General features: G+C 32.7%; 1 protein-coding gene across 11 annotated transcripts in view; it reads left to right on the top strand.

Annotated features, from left to right (window-relative positions):
- Positions 1–26,271, top strand: part of PLCB4 (phospholipase C beta 4) — a 461,856-nt gene that overhangs the window by 386,872 nt on the left and 48,713 nt on the right. For 7 of the 11 annotated variants that reach the window (XM_074287884.1, XM_074287885.1, XM_074287876.1 and 4 more), the window contains 9 exons: positions 1,289–1,386; positions 3,548–3,583; positions 5,818–5,959; positions 6,728–6,812; positions 7,135–7,259; positions 9,754–9,805; positions 17,809–17,911; positions 20,192–20,356; positions 23,731–23,935. In XM_074287884.1, the coding sequence (XP_074143985.1) occupies positions 1,289–1,386; positions 3,548–3,583; positions 5,818–5,959; positions 6,728–6,812; positions 7,135–7,259; positions 9,754–9,805; positions 17,809–17,911; positions 20,192–20,356; positions 23,731–23,935 (1,011 nt within the window). The remainder of the gene's footprint in view (positions 1–1,288; positions 1,387–3,547; positions 3,584–5,817; positions 5,960–6,727; positions 6,813–7,134; positions 7,260–9,753; positions 9,806–17,808; positions 17,912–20,191; positions 20,357–23,730; positions 23,936–26,271) is intronic. The other 4 variants (XM_074287886.1, XM_074287887.1, XM_074287883.1 and 1 more) reach the window with 1 other exon arrangement.

Genomic DNA, 26,271 nt, shown 5'->3' with positions numbered 1-26,271 from the left:
ATTAGATAAGCATTTGTCAAACTCTCCTTGTTGACTGATTGATTGCCAAGATCTGTGCTAGTTATCTGGATATCCAAAGATAGTGACCATGATCAAAGACAATGACCAATGACCAAAAATAAAAATGAAATTGCCACTACCCTCAAGGAGTATGCATTCCACTGGACAGAGGAATCATATTGCTTCTATCCATTTACTGTTACTTGACATAAGTCAAAGTTCTTCTCTTCAGTTTATTTACAACATTGTTCTCAAAGGATTTCATGTGAGCAGCTTTAAAATGAAAGATAAAATACTGTTGGCATTAGAGATATAGGACTTGATATAGAAGACTGGGTTCTGCATTTGGAATTAGAAAGATGTGGTCAAATCCCTTACTTGTCATGTTATATTACTGGGAATAATTCAGTATTCCCTTAAAATTATTACTGTATGGCTTGAGATAGGATGCAAAAGTATGTCCCCTAAAAGGGCTTCCTTTTTCTAAGTAATTTAGATGAGAAAATAAATAGTAACTTTATTTAGACTTAAAGAGATTTACTAGCTGTTTGACCCTGGACAAAGCATTTAGATTTTTGCAGCTCAGTTTCCTTTTTCTATAAAATGGAATAATAAAGGCACTTCTCTTAGAGATTTGTTGTGAAAGCTAAATGAGATAATACCTGTAAAGTATTTTGCAAACCTTGAAATACTATATAAATACTATATATATTTTATTATTATTTGTATTAATTACAAAGAGTTGTGATATTTCTTAACCATCCTAATTCACTGATCTCTGATCTTTTAACTTCTATTATGTTATTCAGAATTTTATATCTGTTATAGAATTCTTCCTATGCCTCAACTTTTTTTCAACACATTTTACATGACTATCACTTCATTAGACAACACTGAAATCCCAATCAAAATTTCTAGCATTTTTCTCAGTAATTTTATCTATTTAATTGGAATGTGTGTGTGTGTATGTATGTGTGCAAGTACATGGAACTAGATACCTTAAAAGGTTTGTGATGTTTTTAGCCTCAAATATAAATAGGGTCATCTGTGGATTAAGCTTCAAATACTCATTTCTCACTGAGATGGAATTGGTATTCATAATCTTGCATAACTGATGTCATTTCAGTTTTAAAATCAAAACCACATGTGTGTGAGACCTCTTTTAATCTGGCAGCATTGTTCTCTCCCACTAGCCACCATCTTATCCCCAAGTACTTAACAAGGCCTGACACCCTAATTCTTACTTATTTGCCATTGTGATCAATTTCTCTCTCTCTTTTTCACACAGTTGACCAAGAGGAGGAAGCTCACCCAGAATTCAAATTTGGAAGTGAACTCTCTGATGATTTCAGTCAAAAGGAAGCTGTTGCAAATAGTGTAAAGAAGGTTGGCGTCTGCATTCTATTCATCTCACTTTTTTTTTTTTACTTTGAATTCCAAGAGAAGCTGTTTGCTCTGAAATTGAGGAAATTTAACCCACAAGAAAATAAATTTACTTTTCCCTTCTAAACTGCTTATAAAAAGGAAGCTCTTTTAGGGGACAGACTTTTGCATCCTATCTCAAGACACACAGTAATAATTTTAAGGGACTAGTGAATTATCCCCAGTAATAGAACATGATAAAAAAATAAATCAGTCTATTAATTTTTTCCGTGTGTTAGACATTGTGCTAAGACAATTAGTGTCCATCTGGCATTGTCCCTTATATTATTGCCACTAGCCTCTTTCTCTGTATTACTCTGTGGAGAAAAACACCATACAAACACAATTTAAATGCTGAAGCTGACCCTTCCCAGCTGGTAAAAGAGTGTAATTGAACCATTACTAGAAACCCAGCCTTATAGTGTAACTAAAACACAATGAGCAAGGTGGTATCAAAATACAAAAAATATCACCAAAGCATGAACCTTTTTTAGGCTAGAAAATAAAACCTAAATGTAATCACAGACCCCCCACAAAATAATTAGAAAGAATTAAAAGTTGTTTAGTGCAAACTATATTTATAAGAAAACTTGAACCTAAAGAATGGATAAATAATTTATGCAGTCACATAGTTTTTGTGAGAGTGAATTCAGAACTTGGGCCTTCTGACTTTTAGTCCACTGTTCTGACATTTCATCAATAAATAGTCTTATTTTGGCATACCTTCTCCCATCTTCCCAATAAACCATTTTTTTTTAAAAAGGCATGAACTACTTTTATAGTAAGCTGATCATGAGTGAACATACAATGAAAGACCATAGGAGCATAAGATTGACTCAAGCCAAGTGAATAAAGTATCTTTTGAACATCTGTTTTGTGTCAGACATTGGTCTGAGAACTGAGTACACAAATCTGGAAGTGATGTTAAATCTTTAACCTTGGGTACGTGAACTTGTTTTTAAAAATATTTTGATGATGACATTTCAATCGAGTCTCCTTTATAATCCTATGTATTTTATTTTACGTATTTAATATATTATTCTGAAAAAAGATTTTGTAGACTTCGCCAGACTTCCAAAGAATTCCATGAGACAAAAATATTAAGAATCCCTGTTCTAGTTCAAGACCCCCTAATTTTACAGATGAAGAAACTGAGGCTCAGAGATGTTAAATTACTTGTCCAAGGTTTCACAGGTGGTAAGTAACAGAGCTGGTATTTTAGAATTTGGTAACATGATTTGTAAATCCAGGTCTTCTGATACAAAATTTTCATCAAGATGAAAATGATGTACTTACCACATAAATATGGTATAAATGTAAAACAAAGGTATTGATTCTGTAAACTATAACTTCAAATCACTTCATTTATTCAAGTTTTATGATTGGCTATTTTGGATGATCTTACATTCATATACTTGGGAATTTCTTATGCTAAACGGAAACAATTTTATATTGTTTTCCCACTAACTGAGGTATTTCTCCATCATTCAATTGGCAATAATTTTCATCAGTTCCTGCTTTCAAAATTAAATAAAAATAAAACAAACAGCCATTTGTTTTAATGCTTACTCTACGTCTCACCTGTAAGGAAGGCACACTCATTTTTAGCAGGTACTTCTTGAAAAGCTCTTTGTGGAACCATACCTAACCAACTTATTTAATAAATATGACTGAAAATATAAAAGTAAAGCTATAAGTAAAAGAAAAGCAGTATTAGGACAATGAAATTGTCCCATCTTCTTTAATGTCCATTCATTTCTTTAAAAAATTATACCAATATTAACTTACCCCTCCTTACTATCTATAAATTAAACAGATTTATTCCACTTCAATAAACATGTATTAAGTGTCTACTAAGTGCCAGACACTGTGCTACTAGTGGGAGGGAATGCCAAATTAAAACAGCCATTAACCTCAAGGAACTCACATGCTATTGAGGCACATTTGATATTATGTAATAAATATTTATCCTTTTCTATACTGATAAAAATCTTAGAAAATAATTACAATTCTAGAAGAAACAAATTTCTCAATATATTATGTGCGTTTCTTGACATACATAAACATGTAAGGGATAATTTTTTTGCAGTTTGGAGGGGTAAATATAATTTTTTTTTCTCTTTAGGCTGCAGAAGACCTTGAACATGAAAACAATAAAAAGGTAAAAAAAAAAAGAATTCCCTATAATTTCTACTTTCTTCAATTTATAGAAAACACAACTTATTTTGTGAATAATATAATCCTATACCTGGTTTTTCAAGGAAGTATTCAGTCCTTAAATTACTCTTTCCTATTCAGAGAAATTTGATTTTTAAGTATAACATTTACATTTCATAATACATAATGTTAAAAAGAAAACAACTTTCCAAGATACGGAATGACTAAAGCCTGATGAAACCATATCAAAAAGACATACTAACCAAGTTTAATGGCCATGATTAGGAATAATTAATTTGCACTAATTCTTACCCTAAAGAAACATGATTGATTAGAATGAATTTTTATGGTTCAATGCTGTACTATATAAATCCAGGCCTTCAAGATCAGCCTATTAAAAAAGAAATTTTAAAAATGACCCATTAGGTCATTAGCTCTACCCCCTTGGAACTGAATTAAAAGGAACTCTGGGCTAATAAAAAGAATTACATAATCTCTTCATAATCTAAAATATTGACCTGACCTAAGAATATTAATAGCTAGAACTTTCCTTTAATATATTTAATATATTAAACCTTATTTTTTTTTTATTTTACAAGAGATTAGATATTGACTTAATTGTAGAGAAAGAATATTATGTGAAATTAGGTTATCTTAATTTATTTTTTTCCATAAAGATGAAAATTATGCATTTGCCAAATAAATTTAATATGAATGTTCAGCTAAGTCACTGATTATATAAGCCACAACCTCAAATCAGACTTGCCTGCTAGAAAATATTCATCTCACCTTTGTATTTACTTTGTAATGAAGACAAATGGGGATTAGGGCATCATTTAAAAAATTTTATTGCTTTCGATCAATAAAATCTGCCTTTTCTTCCTCATGTCTCTTCTTTTCCTCATATACCTCCATTGAAAATGAAAGAAAAAAAGCATTTTTACAAAAATGGATAGTCAAGCAAACAAATTTCCTCATTGTTCCTCATGTTATATAAAACATTTATACAGAGGACGTGGGATTTGAGTAGAGCATTGTACAAATTATTTTTCTGCTTTCTCAATTTATTCAAAAAAAATAATTTCTAAGTCTACACTTTGAGTGTAGGGCATTATTGTGATCAGTAAATACCGAGTACCTACTCTTTATTAGAAGCTATATTAAACTCTGAGAAAGCACAGAAATTAAAAGACATGGATCACAACCTAAAGACAGTCTAAAGATCATGCTTTGTGCATAAGGTCAGTGCTAATGGCAGGTGTTAAGTACCAACATAGAGATACAATGAAGAAGCCCTTTGGATAGTTTGGATTGAATTATGCAGGCACCTGGTCAAACTACCAATTTGATATTCTTTCTCTTTAAAAAATTAATTTAACCATTTGTTTTATTGAAAAGACCTGTTGATTTACTCAAAAAAAATGTTACTAAAAACAACTCACTCTAAAGAGTTGGTGCTTCAAATCATTCTTGAAGAGTTTTTTTCAGTCTTTATTACTCTTCAAAGTTTTCAGTAAAGTTATTGTCTTTTTATCTATTTAAATCTAATTTTGTTATTTAAAAGTTTTATTTTTATACTCTAAATTTCCTGAGAAACAAATTACACCTTCATTTTTCCATGTGACATGATGAAATTTCAGCCAATTAGATTTAGAAAGATGCCATGTTATTCTGAGAAGAAACTTCATTCACAAGTTTTAAACTAGTTGTTAATGTAGTATTATATATATTATATGTCATAGGTATATATATATATGTGTATATATATAAAAATATATATACACATATATATATATAATATGAAGTAATCAGCAAATCTAGGATCTACTCTCAGCTCTTGTACTAACCTGCTGAATGACATCAGGCAAGTCAATCAACTTCTCTGTGCCTTGGTATTCTCATTTATTAAATTGGGGATAATTATTCTTGCCTTACCTCCCTCACTGAACTATTGTGAAGATCACTGAGACAAGGTTTGTGAAAACACTGTGAAAATTTTAAAGCTCTGGAGCAATGTAAACAATTAAAATTTTTTTTGTTAATTTAATGAGATGTCATGTGCTACCATCATTATTTGAGATACTTGCAACTTAGCCCACATTATTCATTAAAGAAAGAAAAATATTAATCTTTCAGCTTTGAATAACTTATTCTTCAAAAAATCCGCATTGAGATGATAAATTTAATAAGCAGTATGGAAGAAATAAAAAGCATTTATTCCTTTAAATATGTTTTCAGGGATTAGTTACTGTGGAAGATGAACAGGCATGGATGGCATCTTACAAATATGTGGGCGCTACAACCAATATTCACCCATATTTATCCACAATGATCAACTATGCCCAGCCTGTAAAGTTTCAGGGCTTCAATGTAGCAGAAGGTAACATAAAAGATTACATTTAATAGCTATATTTGTCTGCTTTGCCTTATACTGTCCTGCAATGTTGGAATCTGACAGTGCATTTTTTTCCAGTTTTTCTCTTTCTGAGGGGATTGGAAGAGAGGGGATATAGAGATTTGCTTGATAGACTGTCCATTGCTGGTATATCCCATGATATAGTTCCATGATTAACTTGTTATTCCACCAATCACCCACATGGTGGCTCTCAGTTACTAGGAGTAAGTTAGCAGAAGGCAGCTCCTTGCACAGCATGAACATATTTATCATTTAATTATATTTTCAAAGGACTTTTCTATATAAACTAGATTTCTTCGATTAATAGTTGTGGAAAGTCCTTTAAAACATTCCCTGAAATAACACTTGCTATGGGGGAAAAGTAATCACCATTACTGAAAAACATTTATACAGAGGACATGGGATTTGAGTAGAGCATTATACAAATTATTTTCTGCTCCCTTAAGTTTATTGCTATTGTTATATAAAAATTCTGTGATTTGTAACTCAAAATTTTATTGAAAATAAATGATAAAATTTGTATTTACATGTAATTGGGGGGAAATAAAATATTAATTTTTCAAAAATCAGATATGAATTAAGGGAAAGGAAAATTATATAACTTAAGTGAAACTAATATGATAGCACATGTCTAGTGAAATTTAATGATATAACCTGCACTTATATTTCTGTGTTGGCTCATGTAGAACTATTTGATGGCATGCCTCTGAAGGGATATTCTTTCTTTTACAGAACGGAATATTCATTACAACATGTCTTCTTTTAATGAATCAGTTGGACTTGGTTACTTGAAAACACATGCAATTGAATTTGTGAAGTATCCTTGTATAATAGCTAACTGTTTTCTTTCTTTGTGTGTGTGCGTGTGTGTGTGAATGTGAATTTTCTGTGTGTTATTTCAAAATACCTATGAATTCTCTAATAACTAGAAAGTAGATTGCCAACTACCAACATCTATTCGGGTCATATGCTATTTTATACATCATAAATTCGAAATTCCATAGAAGTTTCATTTTAAAAGATATATCTTGTCTATGTAATGGATGTATACATAGCTATGTGAAATAATGTTATCTATTTTAAGTTTATTGTTGTTGCTTTAGCTCTTCTTAGTCCATTTTCCTTAATAAGTTGCACAGTTACAATAAACGACAAATGAGTCGGATTTATCCCAAGGGAGGTCGAGTGGACTCCAGTAATTACATGCCTCAGATTTTCTGGAATGCTGGCTGCCAGATGGTGTCACTGAACTATCAAACCCCAGGTACAAAATGATGTCCAGTGAACCCAAGTTCCAGAGGAAGGCTTTTGATCGTATTGTGCCAACAGATGCCATCAGTTTGCTTTTAGCATTTTTAAAGAAAACAAACATAAGGCTGAATGTCATGTTGGATGTGTTTTGGGAAAACAAGAAAAGGGTCAATTGTTAAAGACAACACACTTTAACATATTCCTATAGAGAGTTACAGATCTCTTGCTATGTGTCCTTCCATCCTCCATTTTCAATTTTTCTAAATCCCCATCTTTACAAATCTCTTTTGTCCTCCTATTTTTGGAAAGAACCATGCCTATTTCTGCCTTTAGGCAATCACTAAACTTTTGTTCACATTCAGCAAATATAAACAATGAACAGTATTTAATATCTCATCAGAAATAAACAAACCTACTGTTAGAAAGAAAAAAAAATCAGTCTATGATCAATCAACCCTAAACTTTATCTGTGGAATTTTATTTTTGTAAGTACCAGAAGATATCCTTGTTCTAGTAACAGGATAAAAATCACAAAGATTTTAGGGCTAGACAGGACTCAAGTCTATAATTAGGGATTTCTTAAGGCCAGACTCCTGGATATAGTGAGTTTTCTACCTTGAAAGAATTGAGGAAATAGTTTTTGTATATATATATTTTTCTCTTGTTAGTTTGGGTTAAGAAATTGAGATCATTTTTTTAAATATAGGTATTTCTCTATTATTTATTGCTTATCTTTAACAGATTGAAAATTTGTATGAATTTATTAAACAAAAAGAGAAAAAGAAAAATTCCATCCATTTCATAGGATTATTTGCATAATTTTCTTCTTAAAACCAAAAAATATTTTCTTCTTACAGCAATGTTCTGATTGGCTAGAAATTACATTTTGTCCCTATTAGTCAGGTCTTACCCATATTATTCACTCAAAAGACTAAGAACCAACCTATGTTGATTAAAGACAAAATATTCTATATATTCATCTGTTACTATTCATAAAGCTTCATTTGTTTTTCCTTGAAAAAAGATTGATCATATAAGCATTATGGATGAAATATTGGACTTGGACTAAGGAATGTTTGAGTTTGAATCCTATCTTCAATATTTACTGACTTTGTGGTCTTTGGCAAGCATTTAATCTCTCTCAACCTCAGTTTCTTCATCTTTAAAATGGGGATAATAATAATACCTATCTCACATGGTTCTTGTGACAATCGAATGAGATTAAATATGTAAAGTGCTTTACAAACCATATAAATGGTTCTTAACTTCTGTATGAATGCTGATTGTTATAGTTGTCTTATTTATTGTGTAACCTCTTGCACAAGACTCACTGCAGTATCTAAGCTTTTGTGCTGTCATAGATCATTAGTGTAATCAAAGACTTAAAATTGGCAGCAGAGGTTACTTTCATCATCTTTAGAAGGGCGCAGGATATTTTAATTATCAGCATATTTATAATTTAGTTCATCAAATACATTGACATGTAATCAAATAATGGAAATTAACATTTATGATATGTGGTGGGGGTAAGGATTGGAATGGGAGGAGAATCCTCCTATGATCCAACTATGTTCAGAAATCAGTCTACTTTATCCTTCTGTCATGCATTTAGAAAACAGGAACATGACCTTAATTGCCAAGAGTTTTAAAATCTCATGCTCATCCTGCCAATGTAAAAACCTTCTACATCAAGCATTCCTAACTTTGTATGTGTAGTGTATTTCTTTGGCAATCTGGAGAAGCCTATGGACCTTTTCTCAGAATAATGTTTTGAAATGCATAAAATGAAATACATAGGAAAACAAAGTAAACCAATTATATTAATAGATATTTTGTCAAGATACCCATCATTTGTTAAAGCATGATAATATTCCATTATATTTTCAGTCCCCTAAATTAAGAACCCCTGCTCTAGATGAATTTTCCTCAGAGTTGTGCTCTACAACTAGATGATATTTGGCACATGATTCTTATCTAGTCTCTTGACTAGGTAAGACTATCTAGCCAGACTGCACATCCACATTGTTCCTCATGTGACCATATTATTTGCCTTAATGATAGTCATGAAGGTCATGCAGACAGCTCAGTGAAAAATTATGCTTCCAAATCCAGCTGATAAGCAGGTTGAGAAGATGATACCCAGGTTGCTTTTTAAGGGTAAATTATTTTAAAGAAGTGAGTATTTCATAAGAGCTTCAGGAAAACAAATTTACATTCATCATTAAAACTTCAAAATATTGCTTTAAAGTCACCATGTATAGAAATGATTTCTTTAAGCCCTGACACAAATTTATTTCAATATTATAAAATTTGGTGGTTATGTGTATTTTTTTTTATTTTTGCCTCAAACAAATACTTTGGTTTCTTTGTGGTATGCCAGAAGTATCCCTTTTTAAGTTAATTATTCTTCCCAGTATGTGCATCTGATTTCTATTATGAAAGATAGCTTTTCAAGATCTCCATTGTCCAGGGAGAGAAGATGCTAAATTATTTTTGTCTCTTGACAGATTTAGCGATGCAATTGAATCAGGGAAAATTTGAATATAATGGATCATGTGGGTGAGTAATGTGATTTAAACTGTTGTCACTGTCTCATGGCCCTGTGCTATAGGTTTAATAAAATCATGTCACTTTTAATTACATGTCGCTAAATTTGAGTATGAGGGACAAGATGAAAAGAAATGAATTTCCTAGATAGATACATTTGTAAAATACATAGTTTTCATCCCCTCAACAAACTGAGGAAAAAACTTTGCATCACATATAAAGCAGAAAGTTACTTCCTCTCTTATGTATTTTTAATTCAACAATTCCTTGACAATATCCCTTATTCTCTCCTCCTTTCCAAGGTGATCCTTCTCATAGAGTTCAAATCCTTTCACGAACCCTTGATCTATCCCATTTCATCTTCTCTAACAGATTGTCCCCTAAATCATCCCCTTTTTTAATCTCCTTACCCCTATCTTCTTCTTTCTCTTCTTTATCTACTAGTTCTTTCCTAATTACCCACAAATGTGCCCAAGTCTTTCCTATCCTTAAAAAGAAACAAATGTTCATTACACTCTGCCATCCTCTCAAGTATTTCTTTTCCTTTTCTCAGCCACTACCTAAAAAATAAGCCTATTCTCCTTTACTCCACTTCCTCTCCTCTCAATCTTTTTGTAATCTGACTTCCAACCTCTAAGTGATGTGATTTTTAAAAATATATAAATAAATTAAGAAAGTGAATTTTTGGCAGTCAAATTCACTCTGATATAAAGTGTAGAAGGGAAATTAAGAATTGAGAAAGTTAATGCTCTTCTATTTATATTTACAAAAACATCTAAAAGAACTTATAAAACATTTTGAAAAATCAAAATCTTGAATATAAGTATTTTAAATCAGTCATGCTATTACAATATCAGATAGAAAGAAGCATTGATGACCCCCATTCCATGCAGACAGCTTTGGTCCTGAACACTTTGTTCATTTGGATGAAATGATAAGTAAGAAGTACTAATGTATATATGTCTGTAAACTTAGAGCTTCTGGGCAGATGATTGAAGTATGCCCACCCATGACTCAATAATAACTGGAGTAACAACTCCAGGTCTGGAATAACAGAATGATTTTTCAAGCCTTCAAAGAGATTACACTTATTCATTCTCTTTCCTCTTAGAATATAAAATTATCATGGAGACATACATTTAGTGAACACTTGGATGTATAAATTTCTGGAACATCCAGCCTTCTGCCTAGGCCTTTTGCCTCATTCCATTTGAAAAATAGTTTGTATTCAGTTCTGGGTGTCACATTTTGGGAGGGACATTGATAAACTGAAAAGGTTCTGGAGAAGGGTAATCAGGATAGTGAAGGGTCTTTAAAATATGCCAAATGAGGATATATTAAAGGAAATGTGGATATTTATCCTAGAAAATCAAAGATTTGGAGAGGTTGGAGCATGTATTTGTACGACTGTCTATTGAAAGGATGTTGTACATCCATTGGTATAGTAGATAAAGTGCTAAGCTTGAAGTAAAGAAAACTAGAGTTCAACACTGTCTTACATTTACCTGGGAACTTGAGCAAGTCACTTAACTTTTCTCAATTTGAGTTTTCTCATCCTGTAAAATGAGAATAATAACACTTAAATCACAAAGATGCTATATAACTCTCACATACTATTATTGCTACTTAGTCTCAGGAAGCAAATCCTACAATGAGTGGGGTAGAAGAGGTAAAGACGAAAATTCAATTTCATTGTTAGGGAGAAAATATTTGTATTTAATTAGAACTACATCCTAGTATAATAGGCTGTTTTAAGAGTTAGTAGTTTTTTTTCTTCAGTGAAGTCTTTAGGAAAAGAAGACCACTTGTTGGGAATGTTGTAAAAAGGGATTCTTATTCAGGCATGGGTTGGATGAAATGGACTCTTTAGTTCTCTTCTAAATCTCAGTTCAGTAGTATTTGTTAGATTTCAGTCTTTTGATTGTTTATTTTTTCATCTGAATGATCGGAAAACTGTAGACATGAAAAGTAAAGATTTACATAAGTGACAGCCCAACTTATGGAACTGATGATGACAAGTTCAAAATTAGTCTCTTCTTATGCCATACTTATCCATCTCCTACAAAGAAAGGAAGATAATCTTGTTATCTTGTATAGTCCCCTCCATTTTTGCCTGATGTCATAAGGATCCAAGGCAGCTATTGATGACAAAAGCAAAAAGTCATTACTATTGGACACTTCATTTGCCCTTTCCAGGGGTCAAGGCCACTTACATGCAATGCCTCCAAAAAGCAGTATTTTTAGAACTCTTAAGATCATAGATAGAACTTAGTTTTGGCAGAGAATGAAATTTTCACTGTGTACATTTATAATTCAGAAATTGACTATTGCTATAAATCAAATTGCTATAAATTTATCATTGTTTAAATGTAAGAAAATGTTAATAATGTCAATTAAGCTTAGAAGGATGGGCATTATCATTACCTTCTTTACCAAGAATCTGGTAATTAAACATTTCTTAGCACACTCTTGTATTTTCTATAAACATAGAGAGCCTCACAGAAATGCAGTAGAAATATCAGGGAATGAAATCACCACATTGAAGGCCTAGAGACTGAAGGCTAATAAAAATATGATGATGATGATGATGCTGCTGCTGCTGCTGCTGATGATGATGATGATGATGATGATGATGATGATGATAAATAGATAGATAGATAGATTGACAGACAGATATCTGGTATTTATATAGAACTTTAACAAGTTTGCAAAGTACTTTGCATCCCTTATTTCATTTAAGCTTCACAACACCCCTGATCACAAAACTAGAAATGGAAATATCCAGAAAGATTGATGGAACTGTTCAAATCACAAGATTCAGAACTGGAGAAAGAATCTTAAGAAATCAATTCATCCAACTCACATCTTTTACTGATTAGAAACTTGAGGCACAGAAAAATCAAGTGACATAAGTAATATAAATTAGGGGATTGGACCAAAATTGTCTGACTTCACATCCAATGTATTTCTGCAATGAAGTAGTGTTCCTGTTTTTTACGTCTAGCAAGTGAATCCACAATGGTTTTAAAAATAATATCAGAATATCGGTCAAAGAACATTCCCCAAAGCTAGCTGTGGCATCAAAACTTCAGGAGGAAATCTAGGATCCTCTTATTCTTTAATTTTGGTGGGAGCAGGGGTGGGAAAGGAGTCATGTAAACATAGCACACAGGCATATCTAACTCTCACAAAGGACCTTATTTCAAAAGCTAATTCCCAAATACCTAAAGATAATAAAATAAAAATTTACCTGAGTTTTTTCCCTAACATTTCATTATTTTCAAATGAACTTCTCTAAATAGGAAAACAGAGATTCTTCCATGGGACCCCCAAGGAAACATAATAAAACAGAGAAAATTATTTTATTTTATTTTTCTTAATGAGTTTTATTTTCTTAAAATTTTATTATTGGTACCCAAATTAGGTTAGCTTTTCTCCATATTCTCACTTCTCTCTCATTCATCTGCATATATAATATACCATCTTAGCTTTCTATTTCCATTAGCTTTTTATTTCTATTCCTCTTAGCTTTCTATAGTTCCTTGATAGAAGGTATCCTAACCTGGCCCTGTTGAAGGTGAGAACACTTTTCCATTCTATTCCAAATTATGACTTCTCTTCCACCACACACATCCAGCTGGCTTAAAGCTTGGATGGACCAGAAAGCTGGAGCCTCCTTCAGCCCCTAATCAAAAGTCCCTTTTGGGACCTTGACCAGACTATCTAATAAGGGACATTCAGAGTCTCTGGTTTTATGGGACACTCTCTAGGCCCAGAAAAGACATTCCCCAAAGATAAGGTGTTTTAATATACTTCAGGCCTTTATGTGACTGACTTGGATTTTCATATTTATATAGACAATAAAAATTAAGATATTTTTCTACCAAACAATTTAATTAAAACATTTTAGTATATTGAATTTAAATCTGTTGTTCTTTCTACTTATTATTTTTAAATGTGGATAAATTGCTCTCATTCTGAAGACAATTATTTACTTCTAATCAAAACCAATGTGAAAATAAGTTAAAATTTTAAATTCACAACTTCTCCATTACAATTTCTTCTGTTTGGGTTATGGATGCATATAACCCTAAAGAAATTACATTATGGGTAAAAAAGAAGTTCCTGACAGCTGCTGCCTGGACAGAGCTGCTGAGTTGGCAGAATGTATCTAATTTCACATCTCCCTCTACCCCCCATCATCAGAAGGGAATAACCTGCCTTGATGCATCCAGCTGACATCAAAAGACTGTCATTCTATTTTAAAGCCACAGCTCTCATTTGTTACCCATCATTGCACAAATTGGTTACACAGATATTCTGGGCTAGAGTAGAAACCCACAGGGAGCATTAGACATGTTGTTCCAGTAGTTCTTTTCTCACTGTTATTTTCAAGCCTTTTACTTTGAAGTTGATCAACTGTTGTTTTTTTTTAAAACAGTAAAAAATACAATAAAAATTTAAAAACCAGATTGACTAAAATGCCATATGAATTTAATATAGGATCATGTGTCTTCTGCTAAGTTATGGATATTAATAAATAGCAGCATCATTTTCAGAAATCAAAGAATTTCTCAGCTAAAAGTAGCCAAAGAGGTCATCCACTCCCACTTTCTCATTTTATAGATAAGGAAACTTAGAATAACAAAGTAATTTGCTCAAGGTTAAGCAGAAACAGTTAGAACTCCGGTCTCCTGTTTGAAGCAGGCCAATCAGCCAATCAGCCATTATTTATTAAGGGCCAGTTATGCACCAGGCACTATGCAAAGATGCAAAAATGAAAATAAAAGCAGATTGTTTCAGTTGTATCAGATTTTTTGTGACCTTATTTGGAGTTTTCTTGGTAAAGATACTAGAATGGTTTGCCATTTCCTTCGGCTCATTTTTACAAATGAGGAGACTGAGGCAAATAGGGTTAAGTGATTTGCCAAGGATCACACAGCTGTCTGAGGCTGAATTTGAATTCAGATCTTCTTGATTCCAAACACAGCATTCTCCACTGCACCACCTCGCTGCCCACTGCTCACAAGGACAAATGTTTGTATAAGAAGACTGAACATTGTTGTTTGTCCTTCCTTTTAGAAAAGGACTGAGGACATCACATATGCAAAGTAAATATAATGAAAGGGGTAGAAGTGGTGGAGAGAAACATTAGTTGCAAAAAGTCAAAAAGAACCTCCTATAGAGATGCCATTTAGATTAAGTTTTGATAGCAGCTGGGGATTCAGAGAGATGGGGATGAATAGGCTGAGGACAGCCTGGGAAAAGGCATAGGGTAAGAGATGGAACAGCTTTTGTCTTAATCAAACTCTTGTTGACGTCCAGTTCAGCACATTGTCTACTATGCTAGCCCATACCTGGCCTTTCATGTCTTTTATCTGTCTTGTTTTTCTCTTCCCCTAGTTGCTTGAAGACAAGCCTGAGAGCAGAAAACTAATTTATTTCAGTATTTTTATCCTAAGTATAATACAGAAAATCACAAAGTAGCTTGTTAAATGCTTTTGATTGATTTTTAGATTTTCAGGAAGAATTTGGACAAATACGACTTTCTCACAATCAACCTATTCCTCTACTTTTTGCAATCTGACTTCTTTCCACACCCTTTCACCTCATTATTACCCTTTGCCTCTTTGATTAGAAGAGGATATGAATTCCAAACTGCCCCTTAAGAAAAGCTCAACTCAGACTCCTCATTTCTCCCATGGCTGCATTACTATGGTACATATCTGATTGACTTCTCCACCATCTTCTCTTCTATCTTTCCCCTCCTTCCCTGCTTCCTAGCTTCTGTTTGTGTTGTCTTCCCCAATTAGATTGTAATGTAAGCTCTTTGAGGACAGAGACCATATTTCATTTTTTATATTTCCATCCTCACCACATAGTACAATGCCTAGCACATAGAAGCTTAATAAATGTTTGCTAATTAATTTATTCTTTCCGTACTGCTTTATTGATATTTCTCTCTATAAGATCACCAGGAACCGTCTAATTGACTACTCTTGTAGTCTCATCTTACCCTTCCTGAGCTTTTGGCAACATCTGACACTGTTGAAAATGTCCCTGTGCTTCTTCCTTGGCTTCTTGCTCTTTTAACCCCTCCTTTGTTTCTGCTGTGTTGTTTTTCTTTCTTCAGCCTAAGAGGGGTCATCCCATGCAAGATTTTGTTCTTGGCCCTATTCTCTCTCCATATTCTTTCATTTGGCGGTTTTATCCTCTTTCATAGTTTTAATTATCACCTCCATTATATACAATTAATTCCTATAACTGTTTGCTTGGCTCTTTTTTTTTCCCCTTAATCCCCAGCCTTGCATTTTCAGTTACTCATTGGGCATTGCTGACAGAGTGTCTTGCCAATGAAGAAACTCAATATGTCCAAAACTGAAGTAATGACCTTCCCAGCAACCCCCATGACTATTTTTCGTTCTAACTTCCCTATTTTCAATGATTACTTCTTTAGAAGTCCTCCATCAGGCTTTTTTGGGACTCTTATTTTTCCTTCCCCTTCTGATTAGTTGCCTAGTTCTGTTTTCACTATATATTTTTTTCACCTCTGTCTCCTTTTCTCTATCAATGTGGACATCACCTTAACCCAGGTTCTAATAAGCCTACTCCCTAGGAAAATGAGTTAGACTATTCTAATAGAGACCAAATTGGTCTCTATTCTTGATTGTAATTTCCATCCTTCTTGACAAGGCTTCACAGAAGCCTTCCTTATTCATAAATTTGACAAGTTCAATCTTCTACTCAATCTGTTGCTTATAAAATAAAAAAGAAACTATTTACTCTGTCATCTAATCCCTTTCACAATTCAACATATCTTTCTAACTTTATTTCATAGACTATTTCCTCTTTCCTGATTTCATCTTGCATTCTTCTGTCTCCAGGTCCTTATGGCCTCCCATCTCTCATGCCTAAAATTAATCTCTTCTTAGTTTAACATCTGTTTGTTGAAATCTTTCAGTTAGCAATTCCTCTTTAAAACTGAACCCTTTCCCTTCTTCCTTTCTTCCTTGAATCCCTATGGTCACTCTGCTTGGTTTCTCCTATAAATTTAATTATTATTTATCTTGTATTTAGGTATTTACATATGTTTCTTATCCCAACTAGATTACAAACTTTTTGAGATCTAAGTTGTATTTTTATTTTGCTTCAGTAATCACAGAAATTTATGCTTTTTAAGTGTTTAATAAATATTTATTAAATAAAATTGTCAGAAAACTCCTGAATGCATTTATAATATTTAGTTCTTTGAACTTTTCCATTACTAAAATGCAACTTTCACTATTTCACTATTCACTAAGCATTCCACATGCTATTTTATAGCAACTTGGGTACAATAACTAGTTTTCTACTTATATTTTGCATGAGTTCACCTGTGCAATCAATATATTGCTTATTTTCTCAAAGGTAGGGGAGGGGTAGGAAAGAGAAATGGAATTTGCAGCTCAAAATTTTAAAAAATAAATGTTAATTTTTTTACATTAGGAAATATTTAATCAAGTGTATAAAATATATTAAAATTTTCTTTCAAAATTCTTTGCAATATTTTTCTTTAAATAAAAACATGAGCAACCATTCATTTGACACTTTTGAATATGAAACTAGTGAATAAGTCATCCCAAAATTTCTATTCAGTGACTTGACCATATGGCTTCCATAGCATGTTGAATTACTAGTCAGCCTACTAAGCATTGACCTTTCTCTAATGTTACCTTAAAGTGAAATTTATGTGGTCTTTATAAAATTTGAGGCTAGAATTTTCATCTAGATATTAATTTCATGCCTTTGTCCCAGTGGTTTCAGTACATGATTCAGTATATAAATGTTAATGACAGTATATGGAAGAAAGGACAGTTTGACTTTGAATGTGCCTGATGAAACTGAGAAGAATAGATTAGTAATATGAATAGTTAGAGCAATTAAACCCTCTTTTCTCTCAACTACACAAGTAACTATGGTTATGAAGATACTGACTGTCACAAAAACAAAATTGTTCATGTTTTTCTTTATATCAGGTATCTTCTCAAACCAGATTTCATGCGACGGCCAGATCGAACATTTGATCCTTTCTCTGAAACACCTGTCGATGGTGTTATTGCAGCTACTTGTTCAGTGCAGGTAAAGATTTGGTATTACATTTCTGAATGATCCAAATGCTATATTCTAGCTTTTTAAAAAGTCTTATTTGTATCACATGGACATAAACTAAGTGGTTCTATTCATTTGTTTTTTACTTATTATTTCATTTCTTCTAAAGACATCTGTTTTTATATGGGTTGAACATAATGTTCTGTAGACTAATTAGAAATAATGTGTCACTCATTTAAAATGAGCCAATAAGTGATTAGAGATGGTTCCAAAACCAAGAATCATTATGGAATTAATTCTTCAGTAGTTATAATTTCTTTTGGAAGAAGTGGCTAGCAATAGATTCTCATGAGGTCTCGTGATGCCTCATAAGATAATGAGCTCTCCATCATGAAAATTATTCATGAAGTGATTAAATGATCATTTAATAAAAGATACTGAAAAAAGACTCTTAAATTGATAGAATTGAATTCCAGGGAAAGTTGATAGTCCAATTAATATCAAGACAAATCTTACTAGAATAATAGAATAATTGTTCTTTGTGGTTAATAAACTTCTGTGAATTAGTCATTTTATAGTGGATTTGACTTTGATCCTTGCATTATGTTAATAAACATGAATTTATATAGCACTACAAAAATGTGTATTAAAATTTAAAATAAATATTTTCAGAAATCCTAGGAAGCATGTTAACTATAACTATTTTTTAAAATCATCTATAATTTAACTCACTAGTTGGAAGTTCTGAATATTAGGTCCCATGAAAAAGTTTTGCCAAATGATTTGCAGTCAACTGAAATGTAAACTAACTCCCAAATAAAACATATAGAATAAAAGAAACAAAAACACTTATCCTTTAGTGTGTAACCAACATTTTGTTTATATGTTTGTTGTACTTGTTATTTTTTAATCACATCTAACTCCTTGAGATTCCTTTTGGGGTTTTCTTGGAAAGGTTTGCCATTTCCTTCTCCAACTATTTAACGGATTAGCAACTGAGCAAACAGGGTTAAATGACATGCTCAGGGTCACATAGGTAATATGTTAGGTCATATGTATCTGAGCCCAGATTTGAACACCCATTAAGGAGTCTTCCTAATTCCAGGCCATGCACTCTATATTCTGTGCCTGCTATATTAACCTTTGGTTAATCTAGGAAGGGTTTTGTGTTTTTTTTTTTCTTAATGGAAAATTCATGAACTATGATTCTCTTTTGACCCTATTGGATCTGTGGTTTCATCTATATGAGGAATTCCCAGTATGAAATCTCCCTCCACCAATGCAAATTGACAGCCTGTTGTTTTTGTTTTGTTTTATTTGAAGATGGGGGATGGTCAATGAAAGATTAAGGTCTTTGTTCATGATCTCACAGATGAAATAAGCCAATGTTAATATTTGAATTCATGTCTTCATAAATGACTCTGAGCCCAGCTTCTTGTCTATATCTGTATCGTGTTTTCTATTTTTAAAAACACTTTCATATTCATTACAATCTTTAATATATACACTTTATATGTTTGAATTTTATAAATATTACATCTTATGCCAAACTCAGTAGTTTGGGAGATTTACCACCCTAATTAGGGCTAAAGATTTTATTGGAATTAATATTTAGCCATCTTTTATATAGTGCTTTAAGGTTGCAGAGGATTTTATAAGTATATCTTACTGTATCCTCACAGCAACCCTGAAGGTAGGTGATATTTTTACAGCCATTTTACAGATGAGGAAACTGAAGCAGATAGGTTACATTGCATATCTAAGGGTCATACAGGTATTAAGAATCTGAAGTTAAATTCAAACTTAGGTTTTCGTAACTCCAATCCCTGCACTCTATTCACTGTATAACTCTAGCAGGAGTACAATTCATAAGTTTACTCACTACCATCTATGTTATCCAAAGTAGTGATGTTAGATTCAAATTGAAACATATACCTGCAGTTGGCATATTGACTTATCTATTTACTATTAATTAATATTATCTGTTTAGTATTATATTTTGTTTTACATTTTCCAATTACATTTTAAACTGGTTCAAACCCTAATTAGGAATTTGAGACTGGGGTCAATGAGCTTCAAGTTTGACACCTCTGACCTAGATTTTAGTCTCAAACTGAGATGATTCTTCTCATCTAGAATTATTCATATCGAGAATCATTAATTGGCCCATATATGTTTTGGATCTATTGCTACTATCTATCTATTAAATCAGTCCCTTATGTTTATGTAATTGACTGTGGGAGGATTGGGGTTTGTATGTGTTTAAATCATTAAATCACTATTCTCATCAGAGTTGTATTTTAATTTCAGGTTATATCAGGACAGTTCTTATCTGATAAGAAAATCGGTACGTATGTAGAAGTGGATATGTATGGTTTGCCCACAGACACTATACGGAAGGAGTTTCGAACGCGTATGGTTATGAACAATGGTCTCAATCCTGTTTACAATGAGGAATCATTCGTATTCCGAAAGGTAGGATATTTTCAATATGTCTGGCTCAATACACTAATTTTTGAGCCATATTTTAGAACACAGAAGATATAAGGTGTAGTGGCTGAATTAATCCACAAGCTTTTTCTTCTTCTTCTTCTTCTCCTTCTTCTTCTTCTAATGGATAAATTCTGTAGCTGTCATATGATATATTTTTTTTCTGTTTGGCTTTTCCTTCTTTTTGGCTTTCTCCTCCTTCTTGGAGGAACTCACTTACTTCGTTGACAATGCCTGTGCTCCAGGTATGCAGTCTGCTCAGAATGAGCCCCCGCTGGTGGACACCAACAATCCTTGGAGATGTCTTCTTCCCTGCCCTGGCAGTGGCTGGTATCTTGCACTATTCCTTCAGCCAAGAGGGCAGGTGAGATGCTGCATCCAAAGCTAAGGTCAATGTCTTCCCATGGATAAGTTGGTATGGTGCTGCTCCTCCCAATCTTGTGGCACCTGCATCATGTATTTTTCCCCCACTTATCCTGACAGTGTATACTGGGTTCCAAGAGAGATCACAATCATCTCAAATGTTTGGTTTTTATCTCTCAGTTGTATTTTTTTAATTTATTGTCGATTGGAGTTTCATCAAAAATCTGTGTGTCAACAAGTGCTGTCTCCAAGAATGTCCATTTTCTCTCCTAACTGTTCTGTTGTCTCACCTAAAGTGATTATTTTTTTCTTTAGGGACATGTTTGTTTTGTTGTTGTTGTTTTTCTCCAGGTGGTCATGATACTAAGCCACTTTCTATATATCATGCAACATAAATAACCTATTTCCTTTAACATCATTCCATGGTATTGACAGGCATAATGATATATAGTATGTGGGATTCAGAGGACCAGAGGAGCCAGCTGTCACTTCCTTTCTACCTGTGTGACTTAAGAGTTAGTCACTTAACCTCTCAAGCCTCAATCTCCCCAAGTGAAAAAAAATGATGGGATTGAGTTGAATGAGTTTACTAGCATCACTTCTAGCTCTAAATTTCTGATCGTTAATCTCTTTTGAGTTATCAATCCTTTTATTGTAATAATTTAGATTATCTAATTTAAGTAGAATAATTTCCTTCCTGGTTCAAATATAGAAAGCATGCCTTAACAATTCAGTATCATCTCAATGGAAGGATATAGAAGAAGTTAGCCCTTTCAGCTTATTTTGAACTCTGGTGTGTCTTTTGGGCTGAATGCTTTAACCATTTCTCTTAATTATTTCTGTATACTCTGCAAGGTGGAATCTGATTGATTTATATGTTATATGTATATTGTATATTTCTATATCCTCTGTGAGGAGTTATCTGATTTATATATATATGTACATATTATATGTATGTTTGTATACACATACATGCATACATACACACATACACATACAAGTTCTTCATGTCTTTGTAAATTGTAGTTTTCTTGGGTGCAATGGTCAGATCTATTGCTACTAGGAAAAGCATCCATTGGTATAAAAGTCCACACACATCTGAAAATATAAAGAAATACTTGATGATGATGATGATGATGATGATGATGATGATGATGATAAATGGCATTTACATGTCATATTGAAGTTTACAGAGAGCTTTTCATATATTTGGAAAGCAACTGTTAAACCTGGAATCAAGAGGACTTGAGTTCACATCCAGCTTAAGACACTTACTTTGGATAAGTCACATCTTTTTGTCAGTCTCAGTTTCCTCATCTATAAATTGAAGATAAAATATTTAACTACATGGTTGTTTTAAGGATCAAATGAGATAATATTATATTAAGAACTTTGCAAATCCTAACATGCTATATAAATTCTAATTGTTAATACTGTTATTATTGTTACTTCACTTGAAAATTAACATCCTTATCAAGATGGTACTACAGATATCATTATCCCCATTTTACAGATGTTTGAGTTGAGGCTAAGAGAGGTTAATGAATCAAGTCTTTGAGTTGGAAAAGGCTGCCTAGTCCATCCAATAGCTACAAAAAAATTTTTCTTCTCCCACATCATTCAGTCTTTTTTGGAGAATTCCTAAAGCATTTCATTCTACTCTTGAATAGATTTAATTGTTAGAAAGCTTTCCTTTTCTTTCCCCTTAAATAAAGCTTAATTTTTCTTTCTTACAGGGATCATTTAATTCTGGTTTCATGTAAAAAAAAAGTTTATTCCTTTTTCATATGTTATCCTTCTTATGATTTGTGCATAGTCACATAGCTACAAAAAATAAAAGGCAGAATTTAAATCTAGGTCTGACTAAATCCCACACTCTGTGCTGCTACATACCTTCTCTCAATGATGAATGTGGAAAACTGACAAAGAAACTTCTTCCCATTTTTGTTAATATAACTGAACCCTGGTTTATGAAGGTTTTGTTTTTATCATTTTAAAACTAAAATTCTGCTTTGCTTCATTATATAACTTGTATTAACTTGCATTTTTAAAAAAGTTTTTTTTTCTTTCTTTTGCAATTACCCCCATGAAGTTAGTCTCTACTTTATTAGGAAGCCCATAAGGGAGTAGTTAGATATTAGTTAGTTGAATCTTAGGTTTTCATTAAATAATCATGAAATCAGATTAGGATTGTGAACCATGGAATTGGATGGGTTTTCCACTGGCCAATAAGCCTAAAGATAGGCAGAATTTTCCACTTGACCCAGATGAGCTGACTCCTCCCATGTCAGTGAAAGAAGGTACAAAATGTGTGGAGTTTTGTTTTATTGTCTTGCTCTTTTGTATTAGAATAAAACTTCTGCCATTTAAATTCAGATTTTTATGTTCAGTCATTCTGTTTGGAGTAAAAGAAGGTATCTTGTGGAGGTCAGAATATGATTTATGGCTGATGAATTTTTTTTCAATTTAATAGCAGAAAATCTACTCCAAGATCTCAAAATTACAGGGGCCTCCTTCACCTGACTTACATTCATAGATTAATGTTCTTTAAGATACATATAATTGTTTCAAGGATACTTTCCATCCCCTTAAAAATAAGGAGTGATAAACATCAGGAGGCAGAAACTGGGGATAGTAGAAACAGTATTGGACTAGGAATTGGGGGACCTGGGTGCAAGTCCTGATTCTGGCACTAACTTGCCATGTAACCTTGGACAAATAACTGTCTGTTACATTTTTTAAATCAGTAAAATAAGCAATTGGAACTAAATTCTCTAAAAGTTCTTTTCTAGCTCTAGTGACTGACCATTGACTACCTAACAATTGAATAGAAAGTCAATCTGACTTTAGAAATATTAAAGATGTTCAATGAATTCTTGCCAGTGATGGTAGAGTAGCTAAAGCTATATGGTTGGGGCCCAAAGTAACTAGAACAATGACTTGGTAACTGACCATATTATTTTGGTCTGTGAAAACTCCTTTTCTTTGGTTAACAGGTTATCCTCCCTGATCTGGCTGTCTTGAGAATAGCTGTGTATGATGACAACAACAAGCTGATTGGTCAAAGAATCCTCCCGCTTGATGGCCTCCAGGCAGGCTACAGACACATTTCTCTTAGAAATGAAGGGAATAAACCATTATCACTGCCAACTGTTTTCTGCAACATTGTGCTTAAAACATACGTGCCAGATGGTTTTGGAGGTAAGCAAACATTTGCAAGTAAATTATGGCATATAGGTTTTTCAAAAAAAACCAAGAATTTGAAAAGCCCCTAAAGCAACAGGTTTGTATATTTAGAAATGAAAAGTCCTCTTTGAGGTCAATTAGTCTGGCAACCTCATTTTACTATTGAGGAAAGAGGCCCAGAGAGATCAATTGATTTACCTGAAGTAACATTGGAAATTAGTAGCTATATGATTTGAACTTGGGTCCTCTGACCCCATGATAACACTTTCCCACTGGACCATACTGAAAAGTTCTACTAACAAATAAAGTGACTGAATAAATTACTTCACCTCTCCAGGTTTCTAGTAAAGTGTGGCCTTCTTATTCTAAACTGCCTATTAATCCTTACAAATGTTAAAGGGTATATCCATACTGACAATTAAAACAAACTAAAGAACATAAAGTCAACAATTCCTGAGTGTCAGCATCTCCATACAACTTCTCCAAAAGATATAAATGCATTCATTCTTCTTTGCCTGAGTTTTCCTTCAAATCCACAAGGGAGCGCTGCTTTTACAGCAGTTCTGTCAGCAAACAAGGAGCCATTGATGGTTTTCGGCAAAAATTTTAAACAGACTGAACCAAAAACCACAGTAAACTGAACATTTCTGCTAATCCCAGCTGAATTCATTTTTAAAACTACATCACTTAAATTTACTAAAGACTAACAAACACAAATAAACATTTAGCCAATCTGAACCAAAACTGAATCTACACATCTTTAAAATGTATCGACTAGAACATTATAATGATCTTAGCAGAAGCATGGATTATAGTATTGTTAAAATGATGTAGTCTAACATGAGATCCTACAAATAGAGACATAAATGCCCAATGACGATTGCAACTTGTCTAAGAGTACATATGTATCATCTAGTCAATATTTTATGTGCATATTAATGCTCATCTATCCAAAAAAATATAAGTTCCTTATGGATAACAATCCTGTTTTGTCTTCTAAGAACATTATAGAGGCTCTTGAGTGGAGGGGAATTTAATGCTGAATTTATCTGGAATTCATCCTTCCAGCAACTATAGCTATATTGATTGATTCAACTCTATCCTAAATCTGTAGGAAATAAAAGAGACTTCTGAGTGGTCAAAACTTGTCTGTTGGAGAAGCATATTCAGCCTCTAAGTCTCATCCAAATAGCAATATATAAAATATAGCAAGTGATCAAAAGGGAGAAAAAAAAGAAGACAAATAGAAAGTAAATGATACAAAACAATATGAAGAATTCTTAGGAGCTATATTGTATGTACCAAAGCATCAAAAAGACCTACACACCTCAGCCACCCAAGAGATTGTACTGTATTAGAGCACAATATACTAATTATGTACTATTCATAGTGATTACTATGAGTCAGCAAGAGCAGGTTAAATTATGTTCTCTATTCTCTGTTTAAGAAAGAAAAGTGTAGTACATTTTAGAAATGTTTTCATAAAAAAATCAAATTTTTAAGCTTTGGCACTTTTAAGCTTTGGGCTAAACTTAATTTATCTATAAAATATACTTATGTGAAATATTTTATTGCCCTATAGTGCTAGATAAATGAAATCTACATGAGATTATTAGATGATTTAGAATGTTCTAGACTTGGTCTAAAAGTATTTAGAAAGCCTGACATTAGATTGTTCATTCTTCACTTAAGTAAAATTTTGGATTACTTTCCTTAATGCTAGGACTTTTTCACTTTTGCCACATTTAGTACAATGGATGTTATAATTAGAATACTTTTCCATCCATGCTGGTGATAGACTTATAGTTAACTATTTGGTCTTAAATATAATATTCACCAGGTAATTGATCAAGGATTTTTGGTTATTCATTTACCTTTGAGGCCAAAGAGCAAACACGATAGTTTAAAATTGACCTTCTTGGTCCTTAGATAACTTTAATTCAAAAATAGAATGAGGGCTTCCATTTTCCTAATTTTTATGTAGTCCTTTGATATCACTAAGAATAAATCACTGGTTTGGGCATTGGGAATTAATTTCAGGTTTTTACCTATTAAATTGAAAAACTTTAGGAAATTGGAGTCATGAAAATATCAAATATCTTTGAAATACTCGCACATACAAATCTCAAATTAAATTCTGACGTAGTTAATTCAAAATCACCATTTTGGAAAAATGCTTTAGAGCAGTGGTATCAAACTCAAACACAAATTCCTACAGACAGCATATTGACTTAGAAAACCACAAATGAACATTATATTATATTTTATGAGTCTCCTAAGCATGACACCTGAATTTTCCTATCCAAAGCATTCTGACTCTCTACCCTGGTCAATTCCAAAGAACAAGTTCA

The sequence above is a fragment of the Sminthopsis crassicaudata genome, chromosome 2 (genome assembly GCF_048593235.1).
Source record: "Sminthopsis crassicaudata isolate SCR6 chromosome 2, ASM4859323v1, whole genome shotgun sequence".
NCBI lineage: Eukaryota > Metazoa > Chordata > Mammalia > Dasyuromorphia > Dasyuridae > Sminthopsis > Sminthopsis crassicaudata.
This window is presented reverse-complemented; position numbering and strand designations above follow the sequence as displayed.